A 26,551-nucleotide genomic window follows, 5' to 3' on the forward strand; every position below is an offset into this window, starting at 1 on the left:
CACACACACACACACACACACACATATATGTGTGTGTGTGTGTGTGTGTTTGTGTAGAACTGCCAAAACAATAGCAGCAAGGTTATAAAACCTTCAGAGTGGCTACTTTATATTCTAGCTGGATCCTCTTGAGCAATATTTCCCAACCTTGGAAAACTTGGAGATGTGTGGATTTTGTGTCTCAGAATTTCCAAGCCAGCCATGTACTACTATATGTTGAGAAGAGCAACAAAGATGACTAGGGGCCTAGAAGCTAGAACATATGACCAACAGTTGCAGGAATTGGGTATGGCTAGTTTAGTGAGAAGGACTAGGACACAATAGAAATCTTCCAATATTTGAGGGGGCCATCACAAAAAAGAGGGGGGGTCAACCTATTTCCCAAAGCACCTGAAAGCAGGACAAGAAACGACGGATGGAAAATAACCAAGAAGAGAAGCAACCTAGAATTAAGGAAACATTTCCTAACAGTGAGAACAATTAATCGGTGGATCTGGCTTGCCTTCAGAAGTTTTGTGTTTATGTAACTGATTGTAAACAGTGATATTGTTGTCTTGGAATTAATCACCTGCTAAATTCATTTTGTGAAAAAGTGTCACGGGATGGAGAGAGAAAAAAATATCTCCTGTGTGTAACAGAGACGTTTCCTGACAGTTATAACCCTTAATCAGTGCAACAACTTGCCTCCAAAAGTGACGGGTGCTGCAACACACTGGAGGTTTTTAAGAAGAGACTGAAGAGCCACTTGTCTGAAATGGTATGTAGGGTTCTGCTGCTTGAGCAAGGGGTTGGACTAGAAGACCTCCAAGGTCCCTTCCAATTCTATTATTCTGTACAACTTACTAAGGTTGAGAAATACTGCATCCAGTTTTGGTCACCACGATGGAAAAAAGATGTCGAGACTCTCGAAAGAGTACAGAGAAGAGCAACAAAGATGATTGGGGGACTGGAGGCTAAAACATACAGGGAAGGGTTGCTGGAATTGGGTATGTGTCGTTTAATGAAGAGAAGGGTGAGGGGTGACATAGCAGTGTTCCAATATCTCAGGGGCTGCCACAAAGAAGAGGGAGTCAAGCTATTCTCCAAAGCACCTGAAGGCAGGACAAGAAGCAATGGATGGGAACTAGTCAAGGAGAGAAGCAACCTAGAACTAAGGAGAAATTTCCTGACAGTTAGAACAATTAGCCAGTGGAACCACCTGCCTCCAGAAGTGGTGAATGCTCCAACACTGGAAGTTTTTAAGAAGAGACTGGCCAGCCATTTGTCTGAAATGGTATAGGGTTTCCTGCCTGAGCAGGGGGTTGGACTAGATGACCTCCAAGGTCCCTTCCAACTTCTTCTTCTTCTTCTTCTTCTTCTTCTTCTTCTTCTTCTTCTTCTTCTTCTTCTTCTTCTTCTTCTTCTTCTTCTTCTTCTTCTTCTTCTTTCTTCTCCTTCTCCTTTTTCTTCTCCTTCTCCTTCTTCTTCTTCTTCTTCTTCTTCTTCTTCTTCTTCTTCTTCTTCTTCTTCTTCTTCTTATTCTTATTATTATTATTATTATTATTATTATTATTATTATTATTATTTAAATAAGAAGAATGGGACATCATATCCAAAGCAGAAAAGAAAGCACACCAAGCTTTACAAAGACACAGACTATTCCCCAAGTGTTTTTAAGCAATAATTTTATTTTAACAAACATACAAAATTAGTACAAACAAAGGGTAATTCCATAGATGGCACTGCTGGGAAGTCAGTCAGGTGCAATTCAGACTGTCTCCTACACCCAGTATTAGAAATTGTGTTAATAGTGTTCAAGAAGCAAATCAATTGGCTTCTTTTTCCAAATAACCTCAGCTCTAAGAACTACCTGGATACCAAACTTTTTTTTTGCCCATCTCCATTAAACCTTCGTACAGCAGGGGAGCAGGGATTCATGAATCCCAACAGGCAACTTTAACAGGAACACAAAAGAGAAGTAAATCAAGTTGAAAAAGGCGGCTTTCTTTCTCCCCCAAACATAGTGTGACCTCTTTCAACTTGGCCAAGCTTCCATGTTGGCGTTAAGAGTCCAACACCCATATTCCCCAGCCACCAGGGACATCCAGCCCAGTTAGGAAAGAACAGCTGGTTTGGGAGGTGGGGTGGATTTCACAAGAGGTATGGAGTCTGCTCTTAAATTGTTTTCTAGGAAGCTTTCATAGACCACCACAGATCAGATTGTGACCAGCTTCTTTCTCCTCCATCTGTCCCCCCCCCAAAAAAGAGAATTCACTTTTACTTCTGTTGAACGGCAAGAGCCACCTTTTCACACATAGATGATGAGGGCCAAAATGCTCGTGGTTTGGTGGTGGAATTCAAGTCCAGCAAGAACCCCCTTTTATAACTAGAACAACGGTTTCAGGTAAAGCCTTCAAGTCAAGCTTCTCAATAGCCAACTGTCATGTTTTTAATCTTTAAAATTCCCTGGCAGTTCCTCATTCAAGTGCTACTTAGCCTGGGACCCCATTCAGCTGCCAAACCCAGATGACAGCAGCCAGATGTTCCTCACGTTAAGATACTTTTATAAACACACATGTACAAACAAGGTTGAGGGTCAAGTAATTGTGCCTAAGTATCCCTCTCAAATATCTTCTATTTGAAGCAGGACCCTGAACTCGCTTTCTGATCCAGATTCTCCCCTGGTTTTAGAAGGACAGATCATCTTGAAGCCATGGGTGATGACCTTGAGGTCCTAAAAGTGAGGAATTCCCTTTACATCCATCCCCTTCTTTCAAACTTTTACCATCCATTCTGGATTTAATAGGCTTTTGCTCTACACTGTTAGTCATATCAGTGCTGCAACATCATTTTTCCAGTAGTATCACACTCACCATTCTGAAAAAGTTCTCCCATCAAGCTTGGATGTGACTCACACTTCCAAAGGGAACGGAATTATGTATCTTATGGAGAAGAACATTTTTCCGTAGGCTTGCGGGGGGTATGTCAGATGGGGGTCAGGTTCTCCCAAATATTTTGGAAATGAGTTGAGCTCAAAAGATGTTCTTCACCAAGTGCAAAACAAAAGTCCTGAAGAGTTGAGAACCCTATCAAGAACAAGATGAGTATTTGGAGGCTCAAACCAAATACTCCAAGGTCAAAGCCATTTAAATTCTGCACTGTTTGCACATTCCAAAGAGAACTTACACATGGTTCCTTGGCCCCTTCTTAGATTTAAGTTAGGACTTAGATTTCTTTTCTTTTTTTTTCAGATTAGGAGGTATAATGTGGGAAATAGGTACGGCCACATCGTGCATGAGAAAGAGGTTAGGAGTTGACACCTCAATCTCTTTCTCATTGTCTCTCTGAAATATATCTAATTTTAGGACATCTCCTCAAAATTACAGAACATCGTCCTCCGTTTCCAGCAATCACCTAGGATGGTGGTTCTGAAGACCAGCTAAAGGGTTTTGTGCATTTCCTGAAGCTTCATTGACAGAGACGTCTCTGCTGCATTGAATTAATAATAGCATCTCTTTTCTGATATACAAACTGCAGCTAGCAGTTTATCCCCAAAGGCACCAGGTATCAAAGAGAAGAACTCTAACATCATCTAACAGGGTCTTCATAGAGATTCAAAATAGCTTTCTAGCAGAAACTGACAATAGGTAATGCTTTTGAAATACACAAAGGTAAGGAGCAAGATCTCCAACAGGTAGTAGGATGAAGGGCGAGGAGGAGGAGGAGGAGGAATAAAATTGGAGCAGGGATTATAATTGGAACCGACAACACGAGGAACCAATGTTGCATGAGGATGTGGTGTAAATCAAACCAAGAACAAAACATTCTCAAGGGCAAAAAAAATAGAATAGTTAGACTTGGATTAACCCAAAACAGGAGGTCTGCAACCTTTAAGTAGAAAGATGTTTCTAGGGGAAATCAAGAGGGAGGGAGGGAGTGCAGGCTGGACAGGAGAGTTCCCCGGAGATCCATCTGCAGTCAGATCCACAGGGATTTCAGTTTCGGCTCCCCCCGGGGCACAAAAAGTGGCGTGTGCCTTCTTCGTCTTCCGCACAGCTGAGCGATAAGGTGGCAAGGATACAAACTACTTTTCCACTCCAGCTTCGGCGGTCAGTCCACGGCGTTGCAGATTTGTTCCACTGCAGTGTTGAAGGCCCTGGGTTGGTCAGCGTAGACGTGGTGGGAGGCTCCAGGGATGGCCTAGAGGAGCAGGGCAGAAGAGGAACAGCCATCCAGCTCAGCTAGGGATACAGGCATGGCACATTCACATTGCATTTCGATAGAAACACCAGGAAAAAGAAAAAAACCTAAATCTAGATTGCAGACATACACACACACACACACACACACACACACACACACACACATATATATATATTGAGGGACCCGGTGGCTCAGTGGGTTAGGACACTGAGCTTGTCGATCAGAAGGTCGGCAGTTTGGCGGGTTGAATCCCGAGTGCCGCATAACAGAGTGAGTGCCTGTTACGCGTCCCAGCTTCTGCCAGCCTAGCAGTTCGAAAGCATGTAAAAATGCAAGTAGAAAAATAGAGACCACTACGGTGGGAAGGTAACAGCGTTCCGTGCGCCTTTGGCATCTAGTCAGGATTTAACTACAGTAGGTAAGATTATCAGTGTTATTCTAATGCAGAACACTGCAAACAGCCATTAATGCAGGCGGATTGCCAAGGGCGGCTGCCATCAGAACTGGATTATAATTACCACAGGGAGTGACCGTAAGCTAAGTGACCGGTCGTAATTTGAGGATTAGCTGCATAGTCTAGCCACAGCTCTAGTTTTGCTTGCAAAGCTTGCAGGACTGCTGAACATCTACAGGAAGTACTTGATTTACAACAGGTCGTTTAGTGACTGTTCAAAGTTAACACCACCACTGGAAAAAAAAAAGTGACTTATGACATTTTTCCCAGCATCCTCTTGATCACCTGATCAACATTCAGACGCTTGGCAAGTGACTCATATTTATGACGGCCGCAGTGTCCCAGGGTCACGCGATCCCCTTTTGCGACCTTCTGACAAGCAAAGTCAACAGGGAAAGCCAGATTCACTTCACCACCTTATTAGTAACTTAACAACTGCAGTGAATCACTGAACAAGACAGCGGTTAAATGAGCTCTGCCCCATTTTACCACCTTTCCTGCCACAGCTTTTAAGTGCATCACTGCTTAAGTTACTTAAGTTGTTAAGTTAGTAACACGGTTGTTCAGTGGATCCAGCTTCCCGTTGACTTTGCTCGTCAGAAAGCCACCAAAAGGGAATCGTGTGACGCCAGTACTGGCCAGTTGCCAAGTGGCTGAGTTTCGATCTTGTGGCCGTGGAGATGCTGCAACAGTCGTTAAGTTTGAAAAACAGTACTAAGCTGCTTTTTTTCAGTGCTGTTGTAACTTTGAAGGGTCATTGAACAAATGGATGTAAATCGAGGACTACAAAGAGAGAGAGAAAGGCAGTGAGGGAAGGAGAGAAAGAGAGACACAGACACAGAGAGAGGAAGAGAGAGAGAGACGGAGAGAGAGAGAGAGGGGGGGAGACAGAGAGAGAGAGATGGAGGGAGAGACCAAAAGAGAGACAGAGAGAAAGAGAGAAAGAGAGAGAGAGAGAGAGAGAGAGAGAGAGAGAGAGAGAGAGAGAGAGAGAGAGAGAGAGAGAGAGAGAGGAAGAGAGATTAAGAGAGAGGGAGGGAGGGAGAGAGAGAGAGACAGAGAGAAAGAGGAAGAGAGATTAAGAGAGAGGGAGGGAGGGAGAGAGATTAAGAGACAGAGAGAGAGGGAGAAAGAAAGAGAGAGAAAGAGAGGGAGGGGAAAGAAAGAAAGAAAGAAAGAAAGAAAGAAAGAAAGAAAGAAAGAAAGAAAGAAAGAAAGAAAGAAAGAAAGAAAGAAAGAAAGAAAGAAAGAAAGGGAGGGAGGGAGATCGAGATAGAGAGATATATAGAGAGGGAGGGGGATACCAAGAGAGAGACAGAGAGGGAGAGAGAGAGAGAAAGAGACAGAGAGAAAGAGAGAGTGAGAGGGAGGAAGGGAGGGAAGGAGAGAAATCAAGAGACAGAGACGGGGAGAAAGAGAGGGAGGGGAGAGAAAGAAAGAGAGAAAGAGAGAGAGAGAAAGAGAGAGGGAGGGAGGGAGGGAGAGAGATCAAGAGACAGAGAGAGGGAGAAAAAGAGAAAGAGAGAGAAAGAGACAGAAAAAGGAAGAGGAAGAGAAAGTAAGAGAGAGAGGGAGGGAGAGAGATCAAGAGACAGAGAGGGAGAAAAAGAGAAAGAGAGGGGGGGAGAGAAAGAGAGCGAGCGAGATCAAGAGGAAGAAAGAGGGAGAGGGAGAGAGAGAAAGAGAAAGAGACAGAAAGAAAGAGGAAGAGAAAGTAAGAGAGAGAGGGAGGGAGGGAAGGAGAGAGAGAGAGAAAGAGAGAACACATTCTGTGCTTGATCTCCATGCTTGCAGAAGCCCCGTTCTCTGGGCCAATGACTTACCATGTCATTAACGTAGCACCCTGGTCGTAGGTCCCTGACTTTCTCCCCAGTGCTGGTATCGATCCAGGAATTGGCTCCATAGATGAGGGTGATGGGCAAGTCACGCCGGATCATGTGGATACGTTCCAACATGGGACGGCGGGCCCATCCTAGGGATTCGGTCATGGCCTTGAACGCTGCCTCCCCACTGATGTGGAGCAAGAAGGAAGGACACAATTATATGATTTTGCCTTCTGGAGTTTGCCTGCTGGAGGTTTTCAAGAAAAGATTGGATAACCATTGGTCCGGGATGATTATAGAGACTCCTCATTTGAGTAGGGGGTTGGACTAGAAGACCTCCAAGGTCCCTCCCAGCCCTAGGATTCTATGAGGTTTATACTAACTGCCTGACCTGCAAATTACTGTATTTGTGAAGCCTGAATATTGTCCACCGCATCCAAAGTCCACTCAATGGAGCCATGGAGAATGCCACTTTCCCTGCATTTCTTACAGGTAGTCCCCAAGTTACAACCATCATGGAACCTGCCCATTATGCTTGCTTGCATGTCATAGAGGTCATAAAATGTTCAGTCACGTGACCAATCCAATTTTACAACATTTTTTTTTTTTTGTGGTTAAAGGTTGTAGAGTGATTTTTCCGTGGGTGTGTTTTGCCGAAAACCAGAAGTGATGGGTTTGGGCAAAACCATCATAAAACACAGTCCCATGACCGCAGGACACTGCAAATGGTCATAGACACATTTATTGTGTTTCCAAGTGCTCAGTGTGAGATTTGGTGACCCACGGGGAGGAGGGGACAAATCTTCAGAACTTCAACTCCAGGTTGTAACTTTGAAAGGTCAAGGACTACCTGTATTAAGTTTCATTGGCTTATCGCCATCACCAATGCCAGTTATCTTTGCAGCCAGTCCTGAACTATCAGACTGGGATCTGTCCAGGTCTCTGTGGTCCGAGCTCAAACAGGATGCTTCTTGACGGGGCCACAGCTAACCAAAATTTCACGTCGGTGGGCTGGAGGGCTTCCTCACCTCGGTGTCTGGGCATTGCAGTGATAGATGTATTCAGAGATGGTATCGTCATCAAAAAATTTGGCAAATTTCTGCTTAAAATCTGGACGGAACCGCTGGACCAGCCCAGGACCTAGAGAAAAAGTTAGATACTCTAAACACATCGTAACACATGCATGGCACAACCTAGGATAATCAACCCGTCAGGGCGAGATTCAGCAGTCCTCTGCATTTAAAAGGCAAAGGCTACTCTTTTGAAGCCAGCAAAGTCCACATTTTGGACAGAGGGGACTGCTGGTTTGAAAGAAGAGGGCAAAGAGGCCATCTAGGTCAAAATTGAACAGCCCTCTCTCAACGGGGGGGGGGGGGGGGAATCCAACATCATCTATCTCCAGTCTACAACACAGTCCTTTCAGCAGTTCCAAGAAGGCTCCACACCCATTTGCACTACTCGGGTGACCTTGAGGACACAGATAAATCTCCAGGTGGCCTCAACGGCTTTCTAAAACACAGCTGTCAAACTCAATCGCGTCACGCGATGTATCGTGACGTATCGCGACTTTTTTGCCTTTGTGGAGCTGGGGTGGCTGTGGCCTGCACATGACGCATGTGGCCCACAGGCCGCCAGTTTGACACCCCTGATCTAAAAGAAGGCCAATGACCAGCTGTCTGCAAGGAGTGTACATCCTTGCATTCCCCACCATCCAGTCAGAGAAGAAGAGGATTCTTGGATGAGAAGCAAAACGTCTTCAAAGAAAAAGAAGCCAAGTCCAGTTGCTTCCTGAAAAAGCACCTTTGGGACATCCATACCAAGAAGATAGTGTGGATGTGTGAAAGAAGAGGAAGGAACATTTGATATCCAGGCACAAATTCAGAAGACATACTGGATGAAACGCTATCTCACATCTGCACCCTTCTCCATTCCTTGCAGACAGCTGGTCATTTGCCTTCTTTTAGAGGGTCACTGGAGAAGAGCCTCATGCTGGGAAAGGCTGAGGGCAAGAGAAGAAGGGGACGACAGAGAATGAGGTGGCTGGATGGAGTCACTGAAGCAGTAGGCGTGAGCTTAAATGGACTCCAGAAGATGGTAGAGGACAGGAAGGCCTGGAGGAACGTTGTGCATGGGGTCGTGATGGGTCGGACCCAACTTCTCAGCTAACAACAACAATACAGGATTATCTGTGTCCTCAGGGTCACTGGAATAGGGCAAATGTATGTGGAGCCTTCTGGCTCCAGAATATTTTGCCCTGTTCCTGTAGCCTGCAATGTTTTCTGGAAATCCGTTCACATTCCTGCGAGGGATATAAATCCTTCCATTCCCCGCCATCCCATCAGAGCTGAAGCAGCCTCTCGGAGGAGAAGCGAAACATCTTCAAAGAAAAACAAGGAAGTTCAGTTACCTCCTGAAAAAACACCTTTGGGATGACCTGGATGGCTGAGAATCTCCATAAGACATTTAGCTATGCGCTTTGCGATGAACACCCTTCGAATGGTGCGGGAGTATGAACGGATTTCCAGAAAACATTGCAGGCTACAGAAACACAGACAAACCTCCAAGGGGCCTCAACGACTCTCTAAAAGAAGGGAAGCGAGCAGCTGGCTGCAAAAGAGTGTAAGTCCTTCCATTCTCCACCATCCAGTCCGAGCTGAAGCAGCCTCTTGGAGGAGGAGGCGAACTTGTCAAGTTCGATTCAAAATCTCCTGGCCAACTTCACTCACCCCAAGGTCCTGCAACTCGGAGGACAGCCAGAGGGTTGGACCGTCCCAACACGGTTGCTACAGCCTTGATCCAAGTTGGAGCAGTTCGGACCTGAGCTGGATCGGATGGCCGTGTGGGGAAGCCCCAAGGATCCACCAGGATTAGATGTTTCACCCTGGGTCAAAAGGGAATAAAACGCAGAGACACATGATCAAGCTGAGTACGATCGACGTTAGTACGGTAAGCAATATGGGAGGATGTAGAATAAAACAGAAAATCACGCTGACATAGTCAAGCTCTTCTGTTCGCTGAAATATCCCCAGCTGATCGTAGTAAGAACGGCTTTCTTTCACTTCTAAAAGCTACTACGTGCCACTTCCCTCTTCCCTCCCCACATATTTTTTCTTGCACGTTGCTTCTTTTATTTATTTATTTATTTGTTTATTTATTTGTTTGTTTATTTATTTATTTATTTATTTATTTATTATTTATTTATTTATTTATTTATTTATTTATTTATTTATTTTTGGGACTTATATGCCGCCCTATCTCCCGAAGGACTCAGGGCGGCTAACAACAATAAAAACAACAATACAAAAGTTAAAAGAAATTAAATAAGCAGCCCCAATAAATAAGTTAAACAATTAAAATTAAAGAGAAGATGGATTGATTATATCCAGAATAAATACGGGACTAAAAAGTTTCACTTAGCATTTGAATAAGTAGCGGATTTATATGATGTATAACTAGCTTGTAGTTATTTTATTAAGAGTTAAAGTACGAAAGAATTTAATATTTTATTGTTGTTTGCATATTTTAGATTATGTTTGTTTGTATTTTTAGACCCTGTATTTAGCTCTGGGAAGTCGGGGAGTGGGGGGGAGGGGAGGGGAGAGTTGGGGAGGTTTGGGGAGAGGGGAGGGGGAGGGGAGGGGTTTTGTATTCAAAAATGTACTGTAAAACTTTTCAATTAAAAAAAACAAAACAATTAAAATTAAAAACATTTTAAAAACCCTGTCGTCAGTCCAGGTCAGCCTGATGGAAAAGGAAAGTTTTAAGGCCGCGGCGAAAGGACCGGAGATCCGGGGCCATCCGGAGCTCAAGGGGAAGTTGGTTCCAAAGTGCTGGTGCTCCCACAGAGAAGGCCCTCCCACTGGGGGCCGCCAGCCGACATTGTCTAGCCGACGGCATCCTGAGGAGGCCCTCTCTGTGTGAGCGTACTGGGCGATGGGAGATCGTTCCCGGCAGCAGACGGTCCTGCAAATATCCTGGGCCTAAACCATGTAGGGCTTTAAAGGTAAGTACCAGCACCTTAAATCTCACCCGGAGGACAACCGGTAACCAATGCAGCTCATGCAGGAGGGGTGTAATATGGGAGTATCGGGATGCTCCCATCACTACCCACGCGGCCGCATTCTGCACCAGCTGGAGCCTCCGGGGTGGTCTTCAAGGGCAGCCCCATTTTAGAAATTAAATTAAATTAAATTAAATTAATTAAATTAAATTAAATTAAATTAAATTAAATTAAATTAAATTAAATTAAATAATTAAATTAAATTAAATTAAATTAAATTAAATTAAATCAAATCAAATTAAATCAAATTAAAACCAGCAAATGGGGGCTATCTTGCTAGCACTGAGTCTATGGAAACTCATGCACTGTTCCAGGAGTGATTTAGGGGGAGTGGCAAGGAATGGGAGAAAATGTTTTGAACAAACCAACCAACCTTTAAATGGCCCCCTGCCTTTTTATTATTATTTTTTTTATGAGCTCTTGGCATTTATTTAGGGGAGCAAACGTTTTGAATGTGCGTGGCTTTCAGATTTAATTACATAAGAGGAGCAACAAGTGTTCGATATTAAGGTTGCTAAACAAAGGAAGTTTGGGGAAAGATTTCTGAATTGCTTAGCATCATCTTTCATTCAGCTCTGATAGGTGAACCATACAAAATGGTTGTTGTGTTTTTTTCCCTTAGTTTTTCTTTTTTTTTTTTCTTTTTGCATCTTAAAGTCAGTCTTGATGCCTGGCAATTGCCTCACAAGACCACAACTTTCCTACAAATGATGCATCTCCTGGAGGAAACACAACTGCCATCAGCCAGAGGTTGGCACAGTGTGAGGAGGGCCGCACAATTAAAACTGGGGAGGACCACAAGTCCTGGCAGGCAAGAAATGTAAGGGATGAAACAGACGGCATCAAAAGCGGCAAGGATTATGGCATCCTCTTTTATTTTATTTATTTGCATCCTGCCTTTATTATTTCTACAAATAACCCCAGGTGGCGAGCATAACCAACACACCTTCCTCCTCTTATTTTCCCCACAACAACAACCCTGTGAGGTGGGTTGGGCTGAGAGAGAGTAACTGGCCCAAAGTCATCCAGCTGGCTTTCATGCCTAAGGCAAGACTAGAATTCACTGTCTCCTGGGGATTGGCTCAGAGTCACCTAGCTGGCTTTCCTGGGTAAGGCGGGACTAGAACTCACTGTCTCCTGGGGATTGGCTCAAAGTCACCCAGTTGGCTTTCAAAGCTAAGGCAGGACTAGAACTCACTGTCTCCTAGGGATTGGCCCAAAGTCACCCAGTTGGCTTCCATACCTCAGGCAGGACTAGAACTCACTGTCTCCTAGGGATTGGCCCAAAGTCACCCAGTTGGCTTCCATACCTCAGGCAGGACTAGAACTCACTGTCTCCTAGGGATTGGCCCAAAGTCACCCAGTTGGCTTCCATACCTCAGGCAGGACTAGAACTCACTGTCTCCTAGGGATTGGCCCAAAGTCACCCAGTTGGCTTCCATACCTCAGGCAGGACTAGAACTCACTGTCTCTGGGGACTGGCTCAAAGTCACCTAGCTGGCTTTCCTGGGTAAGGCGGGACTAGAACTCACTGTCTCCTGGGGATTGGCTCAAAGTCACCCAGTTGGCTTCCATACCTCAGGCGGGACTAGAACTCACTGTCTCCTAGGGATTGGCCCAAAGTCACCCAGTTGGCTTCCATACCTCAGGCTGGACTAGAACTCACTGTCTCTGGAGACTGGCTCAAAGTTACCCAGTTGGCTTTCAAAGCTAAGGCAGGACTAGAACTCACTGTCTCCTAGGGATTGGCCCAAAGTCACCCAGTTGGCTTCCATACCTCAGGCGGGACTAGAACTCACTGTCTCCTAGGGATTGGCCCAAAGTCACCCAGTTAGCTTCCATACCTCAGGCAGGACTAGAACTCACTGTCTCTGGGGACTGGCTCAAAGTTACCCAGTTGGCTTTCAAAGCTAAGGCAGGACTAGAACTCACTGTCTCCTAGGGATTGGCCCAAAGTCACCCAGTTGGCTTCCATAACTCAGGCAGGACTAGAACTCACTGTCTCCTAGGGATTGGCCCAAAGTCACCCAGTTGGCTTCCATACCTCAGGCAGGACTAGAACTCACTGTCTCTGGGGACTGGCTCAAAGTCACCCAGTTGGCTTCCATACCTCAGGCAGGACTAGAACTCACTGTCCCCTGCAGATTGGCCCAAAGTCACCAAGTTGGCTTTCATACCTCAGGTGGGACTAGAACTCATTGTCTCCTGGGGATTGGCTCAAAGTTGCCCAGCTGGCTTTCAAAGCTAAGGCAGGACTAGAACTCACTGTCCCCTGGGGATTGGCCCAAAGTCACCCAGCTGGCTTTCATACCTCAGGCAGGACTAGAACTCACTGTTCCCTGGTGATTAGCCCAAAGTCACCTAGCTGGCTTTCATGGCTAAGACAGGACTTGAACCCACCGTCTCCTGCTTTCTAACCTGGTGCCTTAACCACTAGACTAAACTGGCTCTTTAAGAAGCAAAAAAAAACCAGGCCCACGTTTTAGATCCACTCAACCTGAGATGCAAAAAGGATCTTAGCAAACCATTTGCATGTGTGCAACAATACACACACATGCACACGTACACAGAAGTCACAGGTCACACTCTGTTTATCTTGACTTAGAAAAATCACTTGGGGTCCCAGATAGCTCACTAGATGAGGAAGTCCAAGAGGGGCAAGTGATTGAACCCAGAGGAAGGTGATTACCTGTGATCCAGGTAGTGGGCTGGGCTTACCTCTCTGGGTACTGCAAGCTGTACGAGGCTGCCAGGAACCCACCCAAGCTGTGGCCAAGCAAGATCATGTTGGGGATGCCCATCTCCTCGCGCCAGGCCTCGATGGAGCTCACAAACGCTTCCTCGGCCCCTTGGGCGTCGTGGGGAAACGGGGGCCGGGAGCTGCGCCCGAAACCCAGGAGGTCAAAGGCGTGGAGGGGACGGCGGTGGCTCAGCGAGTCCATGTTGAGGATCCAAAGCCCGATGCCGCCCCCAAAGCCGTGCACCATCACCAAAGGGGTACGACCCTTGCCCCATTGTGGCGACAGCGAGATGGTCCAGATTTTGGCCTGGTTCGGGAGAGGCACGTAGCGGGCCACGAACCGGTTCTGGAGGCCTGGGGAAAAAAAGCAGGAGAAACAAGGGGTTTAGTACGTAGGGGCCAAACCGTCTCAAAATCCAGTGGTTCCAGCTGCTTTGAAACCCAAAGGAACGGGAGCGATCCGGTAGAGAACAAGATCCAGGAACTAGGGGGAGTGACCTAATACAATACAGGGAGCCCTCAACTTACAACGAGGCAGCCCAAAAATTCTGTTGCTAAGCGAGACAGTTGCTAAGTGAGTTTTGCCCCACTTTACGACTTTTCTTGCCACAGCTGTTAAGTGAATCACCGCAGTTACTAAGTTAGCAAGACGGTTGTTAACCGAATCTAGCTTCCCCATTGACTCTGCTTATCAGAAAGTTGCAAACGGGGATCGTATGATCCTGGGACACAGCAACCATCATAAATACGTGTCAGTTGCCAAGCATCCGAATTTTGATGACGTGACCATGGGGATGCAGCAAGGGTCATTAAGTGTGAAAAGTGGTCGTAACTTTTATTTTTGCCATCGTAACTGAACTGTTGTAAGTCGAGAATTACCTGTATCCAGGGCTTTTTTTTCTCATAGAACGCTCAGAACGGAGTTCCGGCACCTTTTTTGGATGGAACCTTGTAGGGTAGGCAAGGCGGGTTGTATGACATGTGTGAGTTCTGGCACCTTTTTCTTTTACAAAAAAAGCACTGCCTGTATCTAAAGGGCTGCCACAAAAAAGAGTGGATCAACCTATTCTCCTTAAAGCACCAGAAGGCAGGAGAAGAAGCAACAGATGGAAACTTATCAAGCAGAGAAGCAACCTAGAACTAAGGAGGAATTTCCTGACAGTGCGAACAATTAATCAGGGGAACAACATGCCTCCAGAAGTTGTGAATGCTCCATCATGGGAGGTTTTCAAGAAGAAATTGGACAACCACTTGTTTGAAATGGTATAGGGTCTCCTTCTTGAGCAGGGGGTTGGACTAGAAGACCTCCAAGGTCCCTTCCAATTCTTTTATTCTATTATAAATTCTGTTAAGATCCTTGCCCCCCACCCACCCAAAGACTGCCATCCTTGCTAAGCCAGATTTAGGAAAAGGGATGTTTGTATACCGGCTCTACACAACAGCAAGTGTTAGAGCATCCAAACTTCCCAAAACTTCAGAATTAGAATTGGAGAGAGGTAAAATGTGAGTCTTCAAGCAAATTTCCCACAAGCATGCCTCAGATTTTTATTCTGTTGGCTTGTGCAAGGTTTTTGTTGCTGCTGCCGTTGTTATTGTTGTTTAATCTCTGTTTATTTTAAAATCTAAAATGCAGGCACCGTGTTGGGGAGTTGGGCTAACTGAACACACATGGGAAGGTGGTCAGCCAGCTTCTAAGGCCACGAGAGTGAGGTTGCTGCATTTCAAAAGCTTTTGATAGGATTAAAACTTTCCGAGGGGATTCTCCCACTGTCTTCTTTCTGCCACTCAAGAACAGAAGATCTGTCTTCACAGGCAGCTGGAGTGTTGGAAAACAAAGGAAAAATGTTCCACCTTTTTTTAAAAAACATATTCGCACACAACCTTAGGCAGCCGTAAATTGATTGTGAGTCTAACAATCCACAATAATCATTTAAAGACGTTATGAATTAATCTTAGTGACCACTACGGAAAGTCCTCAACTAACAACTCTTTGTTTAGTGACCATTCAAAGATACAAAAGCAGTTAAAAAAAACCTATCTTATGACTGGTCCTCACACTTATGACCATCGCAGCATCCCAACAGTCACTTAATCAAGATTTGGCCACTTGAAAACCAGCATGTAATTACAACAGTTGGATGTGATCGCCATTTGCAACCCTCCCAACAAACAAATTCAGTGGGGGAAGCTTGGATTCGCTTCATGACCAGGTGATTCATTTAACAACTGCAGGGATTTGCTTAACAACCATGGCCAAAAAAAAAGTCATTAAATGGGGCGCAGCTCACTTAACAATGTCTATGAAGATTCTCAATCATCCAGGTCATGGTTGGCCCAAAGGTGCTTCTTCAGGAGGCAACCAGACTTTCTTTGTTTTTCCTTGAAGACATTTTGCTTCTCATCCAAGAAGCTTCTTCAGTTCTGACTGGATGGTGGTAAATCCTTCCAAATCCTTCCATTCCCCACTGACTGAGAATCTCCACAGACTTTTAGCTATGCACTTGGGGATGAACACCCTTTGAATGGTGTGGGAGTATGAATGGATTTCCAGAAAACATTGCAGACTACAGGAACCATTTGCGCTTCAGTTTGAGATGCAGACAACACGGACTCATCCCCAACAGCCTGCGACGATCTTCAACCATGAAGGGGCACAAGGCAGAAAACTTCCTGCAGCCAAGAAGGCTCGACATCCATTTGCACCATTCAGGTGACCCTGAGATCACAGACAAAACTCCAAGTGGCCTCAACGACTCTCTAAAAGAAGGCAAATGACCAGCTGTCTGCAAGGAGTATAAATCCTTCCATTCCCCACCATCCAGTCAGAGTGGAAGAAGCTTCTTGGATGAGAAGCAAAATGTCTTCAAAGAAAAACAGGGAACGTCCAGTTGCCTCCTGAAAAAGCACCTTTGGGACTCACTTAACCACCTTCTTGCTTAGCGATGGGAATTCTGGTTTCCAACTGTGGTCGTAAGTTCGAGGACTAGGTATATTATGAGAAACGATTAGCAACAAGGGAAGACCTCCGTAGAGGTGGTGCAGCCAGCACTTCTCATAGCTGCTGCCTACAAAGGGAGCTCCTTGGTGATTCTTGACAAGGGGATAGAAACCCCCCACCCCAAATGAACAGACAAATCATTCTTACACTGCAGGATCCGAGCTTCCACATTCTTGAGGTGGGACATAGATGTGGGCCGCCAGGCTGGCAACCAACCACCTAGCCAGCCTTGGGACCTGTAGGAAGAACAGGAGACCACAAGGAGAACATGATTAGAACTATCTAGCAAACATGGACAAAGGAAACGAGACAGCTAAATAGTCCTTGGCCCAAACAGCCAAAGAGGGCTCTTTTCAACAACCTGCTTTCACAACACTGTGATATCCAAACGTTTATGCTGTCTCCAGATTGGGAAGGAAAGAATGAGAATAACTACAATTCAATGAAGAGGCTAAATTAATCTTCCCAACTCGGTGGTCCCCAGTTGTCAGGAGATGACTGGACTGTCTTGTTTTTCTTTGAAGACGTTTCGCTTCTCATCCAAGAAGCTTCTTCAGCTCAGAGCAAAGTGAAACGTCTTGAAAGAAAAAAACAAACAAGAAACTCCAGTTGCCTTTTGGAAAAGCACTTTTGGGACGACAATGTCCTGGATGACCGAGAATGTCTCCATAGACATTTCCCAACTCGGTGTTCTTCAAATACTTGCAATTCCAGCTTTGTTATTAAATGATTACACACACACGTGATACATTTTGGTGACTTACGTCAATTTACTATATTACTCTCAAGGTTATTTTTCGTTGGTTAGGGTTATATATATATATGTCTTGGTGTATTCAGGTCTTTTCCCGTGTATGATTGAGAGTGTCTTGGCGACATTTCGACGAGGTCCCACTCGTCATCATCAGGCTGGTGTCTTCGGCTTCGTGCTGAAGATGACGAGTGGGACCTTGTCGAAACGTCGCCAAGACACTCTTAATGGTACATGGAAAAAGACCCGAATACGCCAAGACCTACATACCTGTACCCTTAAAAATCTATGTGTGTGTGTATATATATTTATATATATGGGACGCGGTGGCTCAGTGGGTTAGGACGCTGAGCTAGTCGATCAGAAGATCGGCAGTTTGGCAGGTTGAATCCCGAGTGCCGCGTAGCAGAGCGAGCGCCTGTTACTCGTCCCAGCTTCTGCCAACCTAGCAGTTCGAAAGCACGTAAAAATGCAAGTAGAAAAATAGGGACCACTACGGTGGGAAGGTAACAGCGTTCCGTGCGCCTTTGGCGTCTAGTCATGCCGGCCACATGACCACGGAGACGTCCTCAGACAAACGCTGGCTCTTCAGCTTTGAAACGGAGATGAGCACCGGCCATTTCCAACTTCCACCTATTATGGAGGGTTTTTTTTTTTTTTAGAAAAAATCATTTTTTAAATTTGTTTTTGAAAAGTAGTGAAGGGACAAAGCAAACACGGCGAATGATAAGGAAGGAATAGGAAGAATAAGAATAAACAGAGAGCCAAGTTTGGTTCAGTGTTAAGGCACCAGGCTAGAAAGCACGAAACGGTGAGTTCTAGTCCTGCCTTAGTCATGAAAGCCAGCTGAGCGACTTTGGGCCAGTGACTCTCTTTCAGCCCAACTCACCTCACAGGGTTGTTGTGGGGAAAATAGGAGGAGGAAGGTTTGTTGATTAGCTCTTTTATTTGTTAATAGGATAGGACAGGACAGGACAGAGGGAGGGAGAGTGGGAGGGAGGGAGGGACAGAGGAAGGAAGGAAGGAAGGAAGGAAGGAAGGAAGGAAGGAAGGAAGGAAGGAAGGAAGGAAGGGTGGAAGGAAGGAAGGAAGGAAGGAAGGAAGGAAGGAAGGAAGGAAGGAAGGAAGGAAGGAAGGGTGGAAGGAAGGAAGGGTGGAAGGAAGGAAGGAAGGGTGGAAGGAAGGAAGGAAGGAAGGAAGGAAGGAAGGAAGGAAGGGTGGAAGGAAGGAAGGAAGGGTGGAAGGAAGGAAGGAAGGAAGGAAGGAAGGAAGGAAGGAAGGAAGGAAGGAAGGAAGGGTGTTTTAAAGGCTGAAAGATGAAACTTACATCAACCCCAACCTAGCAAAACCTGTAAATGTCCATATATAGATAGGGTAAATGGAAAAGGTGGATCTAGTTTACTGTATGTTCATCATGCTTAGTTCAAACTGAAAGACATGTATTTAGCTTAAGCCCTGATTTCAGTGAACCTAAATGAAACCTTTGTAGTTCTAATCTAATCTAAGAAAAACCTTAGTGGACTCAAAGAATGAAGGCAGGAGTAAGGGAAAGAACTAAACAGGGAAACCAGGGAAGGAAGGAAGGAAGGAAGGAAGGAAGGAAGGAAGGAAGGAAGGAAGGAAGGAAGGAAGGAAGGAAGGCAGGCTGGCTACTGTATTTTGAGAGATAAATGAAGAAAATGTTCCCAATTTGATAGACAGAAATTAATGTCATACATTTCACTCCATGCCACTTTTTGGAACTGCAATAGGTAGTAGACTGTCCATGGAATCTCACCAATTAACAGATTCTGGTGCCGCCGAGTTTTTCAAGAAGGAAAAAAGGCAGTAGGCTTTCTTTGAAGGATCACATTCCTTGAAGCTTTAATCTTACAGACGCTAGGTCCCCTTCCAAGCAAATAATGCTTTATGTGACTTATTGGGAAATGCTTGATAAGTAACTCTGGACATCTCTACATTCATTGAGAATTTAATTTAATTCATTTAATTAGAGGATTTAGACCTGAAAGCAGAGTGATACAGTAGTGAAGGTGCTGAACTAGAAAGGTAGAATTCTAGTTTTAAGTATGAAAATCAACTTGGGAAGGCTTTGGGCCATTTTTGCCAAAATCCCTTTATTGGGGTGACTTTTTTTTCTTAGTCTCACCCAGAAGGCCCTAGGCACATTATGCATGATACTCTGAGTTGTACAAAGTAAAAGCAGGAGATAAATAAATTTAATGATCTTTCATCAATTCTCCCGTTTGATTATAGAAAGACAATGCATTGTTTTCCTTTGTTATTAGCTAATTTTATATACCCTTGCTTCCAGACTTGTCAAGACTGTCAACTGTCTTATAACCCCATAGATAAATTCTTCTACTAACAGCAGGGGTCTTCAAACTTGTCCCTTTTATGACTTGTGGACTTCAACTTCCAGAATTCCTCAGCCAGTTTGCCTGGCTGAGGAATTCTGGGAGTTGAAGTCCACAAGTCATAAAAGGGACAAGTTTGAAGACCCCTGACTTATAGTCATCCAGTAAAATATGTAAACTTGGAATCTGAGGCCAGATTTTCTCAGGTTTAGTGTAAAACCTTCAACCATAATCCAAGAAAGCAGAACGCTAAGCTACCAGCCTTGAAAAACATTGATAAGCCATCAAAGTCCTCTCTGGCTTTGAAATGTCCAAGTCATAACCAACATTATTCCACACTTCATTCTATAACCTCAATGTTATCGACTTTCACCATTTTGGTGAAAGGAGGTTTAACTCCAGTTACAGATAGTCCTCCCTTAACAACGGCTCACTTAGTGACTGTTCAAAGTTACAATGGATCTCCTCAGAGTTAATTAAGACCTGGCTCTGGAATTCTGACAGTGACAAATACACACACACACACACATACACACTTGCTGTCATGTAATCACATTTTGGGCGCTCGGCAACTGACTCACACTTATGGCCATTGGCGTGTCCTGTGGTCAAGTGCTTGCAAGTTTTGGCATTTATTTTACTAGTTTCCAGCGTTAACTTCTGGCAAAAAAAGTCTTCCATTGAAGAAAATGGGTTTGCTTAACAACCGTGGTGTTTGTGTAACGACTGCAGGGTTCACTTCATGACTGCAGTGTTTGCATAATGACTACCGGGGGGGGGGGTTGGGGGAAAGGTCGCAAAACCAGGCGGTGACCTGCTTAATGACTGCTGCGTTCCTGGCTCAAATTTCAGTCATAAATCAAGGCCTACTTGTAGTGAGCTTCAAGGCAGATAGATTTGAATCAAAGTCTCTCAGCCTGAGGCTTCCTTTTGAAGAGGACACCACAATCCATTACATGAGCGGCTGTGGTGGCCTAAGGGTGAAGACGCTCGCCTCCCACTTGGAAGGTTGAGAGTTCAATCCTAGACACTGACAGATGTTTCTCTACCAGGGCGCAAAGAGAAAATATCTGCTGGGAACTCCACATAGGCATCAGGAAGGGCATCCGGCCAGTAAATGCTCACCCCAAAGCAGGGGATTACAAGGTCTTAAAAAGAAAAAAAGAAAAACCTCAATCCATTATATGAGTCCCAAAGTGGCACCATCGCTCAGGGCAGAGATGGTGAATTTTGTCTCCATCCTTCCCCAGCTGAATCCAGGAACTGCACTGGTGGGTGGATAATGCATGCACCCCTGCACACAGATGCAAACCTCTGCAAGTGTCAGCCAGTCGGTCAGAAAGGGGGGTCTTCCACGCAGAGACACAACTGTGGCAAGATGTGTGCAACAGAGTCTTGCTTCTTTATCTCTCGCCTGTTCTTTCTATCCAGTTTGCAGCAGGGGGGGGGGGGGAAGGAAAACAATGAAAGACTTATGCTACCATAGAGGAAAAGCTGTTCCTGCGGCTTTCAGGATGGCAAGCATACAAAAGAAATGAACATTCAGTTCGGACATGCACCCTATTGAAACTTTGAATGCTGAGTTCAACAAGGAAGGAAGGAAGGAAGGAAGGAAGGAAGGAAGGAAGGAAGGAAGGAAGGAAGGAAGGAAGGAAGGAAGGAAGGAAGGAAAGAAAATGGGAAGGAGAAGGAAGGAGATAGAAATGAGAAGGAAGGGAGGGAGGGAGGGATATGGGAATGAAAAGAAGGAAGGAAATAGGAGGGAGGGAGGGAGGGATATGGGAATGAAAAGAAGGAAGGAGATAGGAAGGAGGGAGGGAGGGAGGGAGGGAGGGATATGGGAATGAAAAGAAGGAAGGAGATAGGAGGGAGGGAAGGAAGGAAGGAAGGAAGGAAGGAAGGAAGGAAGGAAGGAAGGAAGGAAGGAAGGAAGGAAGGAAGGAAAATGGGAATGAGGAGAAGGAAGGAGATAGGAGAGAGGGAGGGAGGGAGGGAGGGAGGGAGGGAAGGAAGGAAGGAAGGAAGGAAGGAAGGAAGGAAGGAAGGAAGGAAGGAAGGAAGGAAGGAAGGAAGGATTACAGAGAATGAAGGGAGGGAGGATCAGAGAGAAAGCTGGACAGATAGAAGGAAGAAGTGATGGATGGAAGGAAGGAAGGAAGTTCTCTATTTTTAAAAAGAAGCGATTAACCAGTGCATTTGAACACTCAACGTCCACAATGGAGACCAGCATTTGTTAAGAGAATGGCACTCAATTTTATGACCTTTCTTGAAGCAATTCTTCATATAATCATTGCAGTTAAGTGAGTCGCTCAGTCATTAAGCAAATCTGGATGAGATGCTAAAGCCTTCAAAAAAAACACCAAGAAACTCCAGTTGTCTCCTGCCAAAGCATCTTTGAGATCTCCTTTGCCTATCACGGACTAGGAAAAAAAGATTACATTAAAACAAGGGAAGTGGCTCCCCTTCTCACTTCCAAAATCAATCCAAGCATGCACCAAAAAAAAAAAAAAAAACCAGCCAGCCAGCCAGCCAGCAAGAAAACAAAGCTATAGTGTTACAAATCCATGCCAGGGGCCAAACTGAAAGCTGAATGACTGATTTTCTAATTTCTGTTGAATCACTTCCGAGTCCTTTGTCCTTGGGAGTTAAGGGTCAATGTGAACCCAGAGAAGATAGTCTTACATCATCTTTCTAGGGACCCAACTGCAGAAAGTCAAACCCTTAATCCAGGGGTCTTCAAACGTGGCCCTTTTATGACTTGTGGACTTCAACTCCCAGAATTCCTCAGCCAGCGTGCCTGGCTGAGGAATTCTGGGAGTTGAAGTCCACAAGTCATAAAAGGGCCAAGTTTGAAGACCCCTGCCTTAATCCCTCTCTAATTCCCCTAACCACTTCCAGAAGTTTATTATTTATTAACACACCCGAATATAAAAGCTCCCTTTTTTATCCAGTATGAGATGACCTTACGTATCTTGTTCTCTGATCCAAAGCAGCTCAAAAATGCCTTGGAGCTAAGGAGAGTATGTTGTTGTTGTTGTTGTTACCATCATCAACATATCACTGAATAACAGAGTTGGAAGGGACCTTGGAGGTCTTCTTAGTTAGCCCCCTGTTCAAGCAGGAAACCCTGTTTGTCCAATCTTTGGTTAAAAGCCTCCAGTGATGGAGCACCCACAACCTCTGAAGGCAAGTCATTCCATTGATCAATTGTTCTCACTGTCAACAAATTTCTCTTCAGTTCTAGCTTGCTTCTCTCCTTGATTAGTTTCCATCCATTGCTTCTTGTCCTGCCTTCTGGTGCTTTGGAGAATAGGTGGACCCTCTCTTCTTTATGGTAGCCTCTCAAATACTGGAACACTGCTATCATATCAACCCCCCTATCCTTCTTTTCATTACCCTAGACATACCCAATTCCTGAAATTCCTAAAGAGTAGAGTAGAGTAGAGTAGAGTAGAGTAGAGTAGAGTAGAGCAGAGTAGAGTAGAGTAGAGTAGAGTAGAATAGAATAGAATAGAATATCCCATTTATCCTCCCATTTATCTCCGAAGACTCAGGGCGACTTACAATCTAACAAGCACAAATCAATGTGCTTAGGAATAGAATAGAATAGAATAGAATAGAATAGAATAGAATAGAATAGAATAGAATAGAATAGAATAGAATAGAATAGAATAGAATAGAATAGAATAGAATAGAATAAGAAGGGGCCTTGGAGGTCTTCTAGTCCAGCTTCCTGCTGAAGCAGGAGAACCTATACTGTCTCAGACAGTCTCTTCTTAAAAGATTTCCAGTGATGGAGCACCCATGATTTCTGGGGATAAGCTGTTCCACTGGTTGATTGTCATCACTGTCAGGGAGTTTCTCCTTAATTCCAGGTTGCTTCTCTCTTTGATCAGTTTCCAACCCTTGTTTCTCATCCTCCCCTCTGGTGTTTTGTTGAACAATGTGACCCCTTCTTCCTTGTGACAGCCCCGCAGATACTGGAATATTGCTATCATGTCTCCCCCTATTTCTTCTTTTCTTTAGACTAGCCAAACGCAAGTCCCGCAGCCGTTCTTCGTATGTTTTGGTCTCCAGGCCTTTGATCATCTTAGTTGCTCTTCTCTGAATTTTTTTCCAAACTCTCGACATCTTTTTTTATGATATGGTGACCAAAATTGACTGCAGTATTCGATACAGCATTTCTATCCCAGATTTTTACAAATAACTCGAGGTGGCAAACGTATGAAACCCACCCTCCTCCTATTTTCCCCACAACAACCACCCTGCGAGGTTTTAAAACAACGCACAACACTGCAAAGGCCTCTGAGCATACGTGGAGGATTTTTCTCCCTTTCACCGAATACGGCAAGTCCCCAGCCGTTAAACTGGCCTTGAAAGAGCTCCATCACTTCCCAGTTTGGCTTTTACCCTTAGAAATGAAACTGGCCTGGACTTCACAAATGTCTAAGGCTTGGGCGGAGGAACTAGCAGACTCTATAAAGGATTCTTCCTGAATTCTATTTTTATTTAACCAGGGAGAAAAGTCACTTTTTCCGTACAAAGAATCACGGAAATCCTAGCAACAGAAAATAATTTGTAGGGCAGTGCTTAATCTCATTTATTGAAACCCAAGGACCCAGATCCAAGCTGCCTGCCCTCCTTTATTTGCCTTCAAACTGTTTTGGCCACGCTTTTGTGGTGTTTTATTTCGTCCATGCTAGTCCCCAGTGCAAGGCCTCTTCTTGGCATTATCTAGAAGCAGGCAGAGGATAAAATCAGCTGCATTTCAATCTGCCTTCTTACCAGCCTGCTTGTGCTGACAAAGGCAAGCTTAATCCCCAAACCTTAACACCCAGCATTACGGCTGAGAAATCAAATATGGGAGATTACAAAGATTCTTTGAACGAACCATATTTGATCTTCTTTTATCAGGTCTCAGAGCCTCGCAGGAAATCGTCCCCGATTCACCAGGGCCTGGGAGTTTGTCACCCATAATAATAAATAACAATTATTTATAATTGGTCACACACAGCCAGCCAGCTGCTTAGACTGGATCTGGCAGTTTATCACCCTATCGAGCTCTTCCAAGGAACCTGGCTTAGGCTAATGTTGTTTGATAATATTAAAGGTATTCATACTTTAGAACAATTAATCAGTGGAATAACTGGTCTCCGGAAGCTGTGGGTTCTCCAACACTGACTGGAGGATTTTAAGAAGAGATTGGACAACCATTTAGGGTCTCTTGCTTTTAACAGGGGGCTGAAATGTCCCTTCCGGCTTTGTTATTCTGTATTCTCAAGTTGTTCTGCAAGTTGTTCCAAGTAAAGCTGCCTTTTGCAATTGCTGATGCTTTTGTCAATGCCCACAGTATTCAAGTGATGTTCCAGATGTTTTAGGATTGTATCCAAAGGGCTTATTACTACTGGTACTTATTACTAGTGGTACGCAGTGGCTCAGTGGGTTAGGACGCTGAGCTTGTCGATCAGAAGGTCGGCAGTTTGGCAGGTCGAATCCCGAATGCCGCATAACAGAGCCAGCGCCTGTTACTCGTCCCAGCTTCTGCCAACCTAGCAGTTCGAAAGCACATAAAAAATGCAAGTAGAAAAATAGGGACCACTATGGTGGGAAGGTAACAGCCTTCCGTGCGCCTTTGGCGTCTAGTCATGCCGGCCACATGACCACGGAGACGTCCTCGAACAAGCGCTGGCTCTTCGGCTTTGAAACGGAGATGAGCACCGGCCCCTATCATCGGAAACGACTAGCACGCATGTGCGGGGGAACCTTTACCTTACTATCTTTCTAAAGTATTTTTAAGAGTATTTTTTCCTCCTCATTACTTTATAAATGACTCAAAATGGTGAACATAGCCGATACTCCTTCCTCCTCCCTATTTTCCCTATTATCACAATCCTGTGAGGTGGTTTGGGCTGAGAATGAGTGTCCCAAAGTCACCCAGCAGGCTTTCATGCCTAAGGCAGGACTCGAACTCACCATCTCTTGCGTTTTCTTTTCTTAAACCACTAAACCAAACCAGCTCTCTTTCATTCTTTTAAGCCTGCTTTTTTTTGCCACAAATCTTACTACTTCTATTAGCAGGTCTTTATAGTGTGTTATTTTATCCAGCTTTTTTTTTTTTATTCTGCTGTCTCCAGGCATTGTCAGATCCACTATCCAGACCTTTTTTCTTTGGTCTTTCTTATCAACAATTTTTAAGCATAGCATGTTATGCAACAGGTGTGTGTCAGTTTGAATTCTGCAGCCCCAGAGCATTTTCACTTCTTCATTTTCTATCACTTTATCACCATCATCGTGTTTTAATAGCCGCCCACTCCCAAAGACTAATTAAGGCTGTCACGGTTTGTTTTTCTGCTTGTTTCCCCCCCCCTTTTCTTTCCACCACCGTTATTATTAGAATTCGCCCTCCTATTTGCAGCAGCTTTGCTCAGCTATCACGTTCTTTCAATTCCTGCCAGCTGGGAAGTTTTGTTATAAGCTGCTGGGGATAGTTTTGTAACCGTGACTCAGGATTTAAACAGCGGCGAGCGAGCAGGGAAGCAGAACACACCCCACAACAAGCTGTGCAACTGGGAAGGAAGTGAAGGTGTTAGATGGCATCAGGTAGGGAAAAGGTAAACCGCCAAGAGAGCCTTGCTGAGAACAAATGGTGAGAAAAACGACAATCATCAAAGAAACCAATAGAACAAAGGCATGCCCACCAGCCCACCCACCGCAAACGCACAGCTACACAACCCGGGGCCTAAGCAACAATCCTTTTACTCCGCTTTCTCCTTGCCATCAGCCCCGACTTCTGATTATTATCATCATCATCATCATCATCATCATTATTATTATTATTATTATTATTATTATTATTATTATTATTATTATTATATTATGGGACAAGGGCCCTCCAGATGTGGCAGGCGACCTGATGCTTCCTCCTCCCCCCCACACACACACACTTTGGGGGGAGACCCCTCCCCAGGAAACCCCAGAAAGGCGGGGCAGCCCCACGTCAGCTTCTTCCACCACCACCACCCACCCCACCCCACCCCCGGAAACCCGGACCCCGACTTACGACGGCTCAAGGTCTTCCTCCATGACTCCTCAAGAAGGAACGCATTGCAACAGCTGGGCGGGAAGGCGGGGTCGTTTAGAACGGGGGCGTGTCCAGTTTCGGGCGGGGCGGGGCTTGCATTTTATGAAT

The 26,551-nt window shown here is 45.0% G+C and overlaps 1 protein-coding gene across 2 annotated transcripts; it reads right to left on the reverse strand.

The window, feature by feature from the left end:
* Positions 1–1,647: 1,647 nt before the first annotated feature.
* ABHD4 (abhydrolase domain containing 4, N-acyl phospholipase B) lies at positions 1,648–26,510 on the reverse strand. 2 transcript variants are annotated; one of them, XM_083377759.1, is made up of 8 exons: positions 26,423–26,510; positions 20,675–20,785; positions 16,405–16,493; positions 13,238–13,613; positions 9,186–9,340; positions 7,488–7,599; positions 6,460–6,646; positions 1,648–4,179 (listed from the first exon to the last, which is right to left on the reverse strand). In XM_083377759.1, the coding sequence occupies exons 3-8, from the start codon at positions 16,442–16,444 to the stop codon at positions 4,090–4,092; spliced, it is 960 nt and encodes a 319-aa protein (XP_083233885.1). In that variant the 5' UTR covers positions 16,445–16,493; positions 20,675–20,785; positions 26,423–26,510; the 3' UTR covers positions 1,648–4,089. The 2 variants fall into 2 exon arrangements, with proteins under 2 accessions (XP_083233885.1, XP_083233884.1); XM_083377758.1 differs by lacking the exon at positions 20,675–20,785 and having other exon boundaries at positions 26,423–26,491.
* Positions 26,511–26,551: the final 41 nt, after the last annotated feature.

This window comes from Vipera ursinii (genome assembly GCF_947247035.1).
Source record: "Vipera ursinii genome assembly, chromosome: Z".
Lineage (NCBI taxonomy): Eukaryota > Metazoa > Chordata > Lepidosauria > Squamata > Viperidae > Vipera > Vipera ursinii.